The sequence below is a fragment of the Hordeum vulgare genome, chromosome 3H (assembly GCF_904849725.1).
Source record: "Hordeum vulgare subsp. vulgare chromosome 3H, MorexV3_pseudomolecules_assembly, whole genome shotgun sequence".
NCBI lineage: Eukaryota > Viridiplantae > Streptophyta > Magnoliopsida > Poales > Poaceae > Hordeum > Hordeum vulgare.
In genome coordinates this window covers 488,968,443-488,975,863 of record NC_058520.1, presented here as the reverse complement: position 1 = coordinate 488,975,863, position 7,421 = coordinate 488,968,443, and the positions used below count along the sequence as shown (strand labels likewise).

Genomic DNA, 7,421 nt, shown 5'->3' with positions numbered 1-7,421 from the left:
ACTCTTCTTTGTACTGCCATGTGAAATGATGAATATAACATAATTTTTTCCTACAAAATAAAAATGAAACACGACCAAACCCTTATTTTCTAAAGGATATTTAATTTCGTTGAAGTTGCAGTTGTCGACTGACATGACTACTTCAACGATGACTTTATGTATTCATGTGAAAAAACAAGATCTTTGATCAGACTATGTCGACGCGTGTCCGCGCCGTGTCCTTGTTGAAGGTGGTGGATTGGCCAGGCTTCAGGGATGAGGAACAGGTGTTCAACTTTGTGCTGGACTCATCATCATCGGCGCACGTGTGATGATTTCTTCTTGAAAGCACAACCTAGGAGTTTCATAATTTTCGAGGGTTATTAGCTATCTGGTGGAGTTACTGCTGCGAGGTATGGAGCCTCGGGTTTTCTTTTTGTTTTATTTTCAAGTCAATGTTGTTCGATTGTTTAATTTTGCATTTTAATAATATATGGTTGCATTCGTTGTCGTGATGGAGAGGCCGAAGGTTATCCTCCTTTTCAGAAAAAAATGACATAAGTTTCTTTGAGATTGCGGTCCAACAAAATTTGTCATTCTCCCTTAGAAAAGGTGTAAGTGCCGACTCTTGAGTCTTGACCCACAGAAACTTGAAAGAAAGAATATATCTAATTTGTTTTTTACATGGTAATACGTGTCTCATTTATATCATAATGTTCATAGTACAAGCCACGTACAAACTGACTTGACAAAACTAAATACGTAACAAAACGTTAGCCTTTGCCCAGAGGAACATCAGCCAAGAAGTAAGATTATAAACAAGACCAAAGAAACCTCCGAGCTTGTCACCAACGCCCTTCATTTATCTCTGATACCATCACAACATCCACAAAAAAATGACAAATCTCCTCCACCCCGAGCTCAATGCGCCTCCATTGCTGATATGGAGCTTTGCAGATTTCTTTGCTTTATCTAAAAAGCGGGGCCGAAGCCTACTTGGAGAGCTTACCGAATTTCATGGTGGCTCACCAAAAACGAAATCATTATCGTTGAAGAAATCAGAACGTGGCAACACTCTAGACATGCCATCGAATTCGCAGGATTGTACTCCTGTCTTTTTTTCCTTTGATATTATGATATTCTTTTTCTATAATTTGGGTACATGTTGATGGTCACATGGCAATACCTTTCCTCACCCACAGGTTCTTCTCAAGCCATCCATGCCGCTAGAAATATTTCTCTTGGAGTTTTACCACTAAAACTATAATTCCACCATTTCAAAGGAACCCATATTTCCTTTGCTCCTAAGATTCTCCAAAAATTCACAAAGATTCTTCTATGTCTATAACTTCCATATCTACAAAAATATTGTTGTGTCATATGCAATCTTTTTCACTTGCAGTTAAACTCATTTTTCTCCATTGGAAGGAATTAAGTCCACATAAGATGAGTTCTTTTCACTTAGCCAACTCCCACACCTCAGTCCAAACTCCTTCCTCGCAAAAAAAATTCAACTGCTTTTGTTAAAAAAGGACATTAAGCTGAAATCAGTCAGAGCAACACCAACACCTTTTGAGTCCACACATAAAAATCATAGCCCATGGGCACATACGCATTTTTATTTTGTCTTCGTTTTGTGTCTGCTTAAATTCATTTCGTCCTAAATTTGAATCATATTTGCATCTGAGGCGGATAAAAAATAAACATTTTTTGTGCCTTCTTCGTCTGCTCATGTTTGTTGTGTGCCTCGAGAGACCCACCTGCCATTTACTCACACGGTTTTCTCTCTCTCCTCCCTATGACATCATATCATGATGCAGGTGCTACAACGTCGCAACGCTTGCCCTGTCACGTCCCTGCCGTGCCGCGCCATGCCGTCGTGCTCACCATGCGACGTCGTGCCGCTTGCCCCCCCCCCCCCCCCGCACTTGCCTTGGCCGAGCTCTCCCTGCCGCGCCATGCCGCCACACTTGCCTTAGACGAACTCGCCCTGTCACGTCGCGCCGCTGCGCCCTCCTTGCCGCGTAGCGCGTCACGCTTGCCCTAGACGAGCTCTCACTGCCGCGTCGTGCCACCGCGCTACGTCGCTTGCCCTGCTACACTCTCCTGGTCATGACGTGCCACCGCGCTTGCCCTTGCCGAGGTCGCCCCTGCCGCGTCATCGCGCTTGCCCTGGCTGCGTTCACGCTGCCGTGCCATGCTGCTTGCCTTGTCGTGCTCGACCAGTGAGCGTCGTAGCCTCTCCTTGGCGAGCCCGACCAACAGGTCCTTGACGCCGTACACGACATCCTCCTTGAGGGAGCAGTTGTAGGCGTGACGGGTGCCGAGGAGCTCGTCGACGGTGTGCATGCACGTGAACTCGACGAGGACGGACCTCGGGTGGCGCTTCTTGTGTAGCCCGCGCTGTCCTTAGAGCACGTCTCACTCCCACATGTGTTCGCGCACAAGGTCTGATGAAACACCTGAGACAAACACACTCACAAATCGGGTTGTCTTTATTGGATGCTTCGATCGACCGAGGGGGTGTTTCTTTTCAAGGACTTTTTGGTGTAGGGACTAGAAAAAGTCCCTTTTAGTCCCATGTGAAAAAAGCAGGAGGGACTTTTAGAGACTAAAATGAGGTATTTGAGACTAAAGAAGAAGTCCCTATAGGAGGGACTTTTTGAGACTTTTTTGGCACTTTTTCCAACAATGCCCCTACTTTTAGCATGTCATTTAATAACTTCTAGTATATTACTAGGGGTAACATGGTCTTTGCATGTCATTTAATGACTTCTAGTCCATGTTTAGTCCTTGAAAATAAAACGGGTAGGGACTAGAGACTTTTTAATTGGGACTAAAAAAAGTCCTGGGACATTTTAAAGAAACAGGGCCCCAAATTAAAAACCGAACACAGACAAATGGATAAACGATACAAGCGGCCAAAAAACTACTCCCTCCGTTCCTAAATACTCCCTCCGTCTTAAAATTCTTGTCTTACATTTGTCTACATATGAATGTATCTAGTCATGTTTTAGTATTTAGATACATTCATTTCTAAATAAACCTAAGACAATAATTTTAGGACCGATGGAGTATAAGTTTTTTAAGAGATTTTACTAGGAGTCTACATACGAAGCAAAATGAATGAATCTACACTTTAAAGTATGTCTATATACACTTATATATAGTCTACTAGTGAAATTTCTATAAAGACTTTTATTTAGGAACGGAGGGAGTAATAAAATGGATGCCGGTTTGGACCACCGTGTCGTAGTTGCTCTCAGGTCAGGCTGGAACGTGCAAAACAACATATGCTTTCCCCGCAAAAAAAAAAAAAAAACATATGCTTCGCTGGAAGGTGCAAAAGTACAAACTCCTTTCACACATGCTTCGCTGGAACGTGCAAAACTACATACATACCCACAGGGACGACTTCATAATTTTCCTAAACTAGCAACGAGCAGAGAGGCGAGAGAGGGGAGTCAAAGATAAACACGAGCAGCCGGAGGATAGCCTGCCTGCGCGGCTGCGACGACTTATTTCCCGGCGATGTCGGCGGCGCAGGCTGCGAGCGCCATCTCGCGGCCGTCCGCGAGTGCGCGGCTCAGGGTAGCTGCGTTCTTCACCGATAATCACAACCCCGGCCCGGCGCGCCTCTGCATCCGACGACTCAGTGCGGAGAGAATCTTGTGAGGCCCCTTTCTTGGCAACTGCTCTCGATTTCTTGGTCTGCATGCATAAACCAACGCAATATTACCTGGGTCTTGCACGAATCACTCGGTTTGGTTGGGATTTTTTTTCTTTCCGGTTCTCGCACCGTCGGGCGCCCCCTTCCATGTTTCAGCAGTTCTGGGGGGCATCTGTCAGATGTGAGTTCTTGGCACAAGCATGCAGCTATGGAATTGGATTGTGTAGGTACAAATATCCGCTTGTGTGATGGCATATTAGCACTGTCTCATATGATCTTATATAGCTCGCCTAACTTACAGAGGAGAGAAGACCTAACAACAGTTAGATGAATGTGACCTTATTCTGAAGTATATTAGAGGCTTGTGTGATGACACTAGTGTAAACAACGCTCTTATATTATGGGACGGAGGGAGTAGAAGATAACATCAGTTGCTATCATGTCTACCTCCACTTATGAACATAGAAGGCTAGAATGTGCAACTTGTGTTTTTCTGATACTACAGAGTATTTATTAGAGTAGTAATTTTCTGCATAAGTTAGAATATTCTTCGGAACTGTAATTCTGAATGAGCCATTTTCTGATATTTGAATCTTGCCGAAAATGTCATGACTGATATAATGATTCTCAATAGAATTTAAGTAGAAACACAACCATGTGCTATTCTCAGAATGCTACACGTTCAGTGCAGGGGTTCAAATTGCAGCCTCCAACTTCAACAGATCCAGAATTTGCCATGTTAAAAGTGGGGATGCTGATGGCTATCCAAAAACTGAAGACGAGTTAGCTGACGAAGAAACCCTTCAGCGTAATTTGGACAGGGCTATCCGGGAAGAAGATTATGCCCGTGCTGCCAAAATCCGGGATGATCTGCACGTCCTCCATGAGGATACTGAAGCTTCCGTCCTTGCAGCAAATACACGATTCTACAACGCTTTCAAGAATGGAGATTTTACTGCAATGAACTCTATCTGGGCTAAAGGAGACTATGTGTATGTTGTCCATCCTGGGGCAGGTCGGATATCCGGTTACGATGTGGTCTTGCAAAGCTGGGAGATGGTTTGCAACGCGGATTATGAGTTCCCTCTAAACATTGAGCTTAAGAACATAGAGGTTCATGTGCGTGGTGACCTTGGTTATGTTACATGCTTGGAGTTGGTTAAGACCAAAGGAAAATCTTGGGGGAAGCAAATTGCCACCAACGTCTTCGAGAAGATAGATGGCACATGGTATATTTGCATTCACCATGCTTCACACATCGAAGAATAAAATGCTGACACTTTCTGGTGGTTTATGCTGTATATTACATAGCCGTTGGCGTTATATGCCATCTTGGGTTATATTATATATGACTGGAATTTACTATTGCTCATGGACTTGACACCTCAAGGAGGTGAAGTTCCATATCCAAGCTACTTAAACACAACCCTGATTGCCATGATCCTTGTTGTGAATATGCAGTCAAATGCTTCAAGCTTTGCTTGCTGCGACCAGTGATATGTTTTGCCAGGGAATGCTGGAATTGGCAAATCGGCACTAATTTTGCCTGCTGTCTTTGTATTGGACATTACAATTTTCAGTTTTCCGCATTAGTTTTTTTTGTAGGAATTGCTTCTAGCTTTATTTTATGCTTTCTACGAGGAGGTTAGTTCCTTCTGTACTTTTTGTTCTGCTTCTTGGGTCAGCGCCACTCTCCGGCATTCTCGTGGACTTTCCCTAACTAGTAATTGCGTACGTGCAGATTAGGGATGGCAACAGCTACCCATTACCCATGTACCCTGCAGCAGAAAACCCTATTAGGGTAAGGGTATGAGACAAGACTAAAGGTTACCCATGGGAATATAAATTAAAAAAACCTAAAACCCGTTGGGTAGGGGCGTACAAGTATAAAATCTGTGTGAACTTAAAATTATCTTTACAGTCTACACTTTGTTGTGAATTTGTGAACTTAAAATGTATGACTATGCGTTGTTGTTTATAACTTTATTATGTTGTTTATGAGAAAGTGGTGTTGTTTATTAAATGTGGTGTTGTTTATGACGTGTTGTTGGTTATAAGTATGTGTTGTTATAATTTGGGAAATTATGATTGAGAAAATTGATTTTATACCCTTAGTTGTGTCCCCCTCGACAGATTTGCCCCTAGTTTCGGAAAACACTCGTTCTTGCCCAACTCACTTTGGTTTTCTTATGCTTTTGCCCTTCCGGCACGGCTCTGTCCAGTCAGTGTTGTTTGACCGCTAACGTCTCTAGATTTTGGACATTTTTGCCCTTATCGCTGCTAACCCTTAGTACCCCTTCGTCCTCAGCTAGCTCACATGAAAAACAGAGGTTGGAAGGCGCAGAAAAATTGGAGGGTGAAGCGGGAAGCGGGAGAGAAAGGAGAGGGTGCGCATGGCGAGCTCGAGCTCGTCCAACTTCTCACCGGTCAGCCTGGGCGTTCGGATATTTTGGTTATTTCGGTTCGGATAGTTAGGATTATGGGTAATTCGGGTACTCAAAAATGGAACCGATTTTTTTTGCCAAAAATATACCCGAACTCAAATTACCCAAAAATTGGGTTCAGGTTATTCTGGTACCCAAAAATCCCAAAATATTTGGAGCACACATCAACTTTTGGTATGAATAATCCTGATAGTGTGGGTGTTTTTGGATAGTATGGGTATTTTAGTTAGTATGGATAACATGTAAGTGTAATAACAACATGAATAATTTGGGTAGTATGAGGTTTTAGGTTTTTCGTACTAGAACTCGAACCTTAACCCGAAAACCGAATAGCGAAGAAATGAGAACGAATCCTAACCCGATACTCCTATTACCTGACAATTCGTGTAATTCGGTTCGGTTCAGGTTCGGATAGCGGGTTAGGGTACCCAAATGCCCGGTGTGACTCACCAACGTCCGGAGAGGTAAGTAATGAGATGGATTTCATGCTCCTCCACACCCACCCGTTCAATCTAGTTTTCTAGGGTTTGTGGCATTTGGGGGAATTTTTTGACCTTTTGTTTTAGGCCGATGGGGTCGGGATTGTGCATCATTCCTCGGAGTTTTATCTTCCTGATGATTCCTATTACGGATTGGAGTTCTTGTCAAAGCATCGCTGTCCAAGTCATGGCCTTGTTCCTGGCCGCCGTGTATCATGGGGAGGTGCTAGCACTAGCCGTTGTTTTTTAGGTTGTCCATTAGATGTAAGTTTTTCTGAATTTCAGACATATATAGTTTTTGATTATGTCTACTTTCTAATATCGTTTGTTTGATTTGCGTTTAGTTACCCGAAGAGTGTCAAGCTAGCACTAGCCGTTGTTTTTTAGGTTGTCCATTAGATGTAAGTTTTTCTGAATTTCAGACATATATAGTTTTTGATTATGTCTACTTTCTAATATCGTTTGTTTGATTTGCGTTTAGTTACCCGAAGAGTGTCAATGGGTGGTTTGGGTTGACCCAGCTCCTCCACTGCGTCTAGCCCTTGCTTTTGAAGATTTGCATGCATAGGTTGAAGATAGCTGGATCAAATGGCACCATTAGAAGAAGGAAAACATGGAGCTGGCAAGTAAGAACATGGCTTTGAAGAAGAAACTTAGAGAGAGATGAGATGATGCTCTTATGGGCACTATTGTTTGTGGGAAATATTATATTAGTTGTATTGGTATGGTAGATGTACTGGTATGTGCACTTGACTGTGTCGATGACAAATCTTATGTGATGCTGTTATTATTTGCACTTGACTGTATCGACGGCAAATAAATCTTATGTGACAACACACTGAATAAGAT

General features: G+C 43.0%; 1 protein-coding gene across 1 annotated transcript; it reads left to right on the top strand.

Annotated features, from left to right (window-relative positions):
* Positions 1 to 3,366: 3,366 nt before the first annotated feature.
* LOC123444432 lies at positions 3,367 to 5,075 on the top strand. The gene is made up of 2 exons (XM_045121136.1): positions 3,367 to 3,650; positions 4,336 to 5,075. The coding sequence occupies exons 1-2, from the start codon at positions 3,511 to 3,513 to the stop codon at positions 4,916 to 4,918; spliced, it is 723 nt and encodes a 240-aa protein (XP_044977071.1). The 5' UTR covers positions 3,367 to 3,510; the 3' UTR covers positions 4,919 to 5,075.
* Positions 5,076 to 7,421: the final 2,346 nt, after the last annotated feature.

Bases quoted from the DNA above. Each gene is read 5' to 3' on its own strand.
- LOC123444432 (XM_045121136.1), top strand. From the start codon at position 3,511: ATGTCGGCGGCGCAGGCTGCGAGCGCCATCTCGCGGCCGTCCGCGAGT. The intron at 3,651-4,335 runs GTGAGGCCCCTT...CTACACGTTCAG, and splicing joins CTCAGTGCGGAGAGAATCTT to TGCAGGGGTTCAAATTGCAG.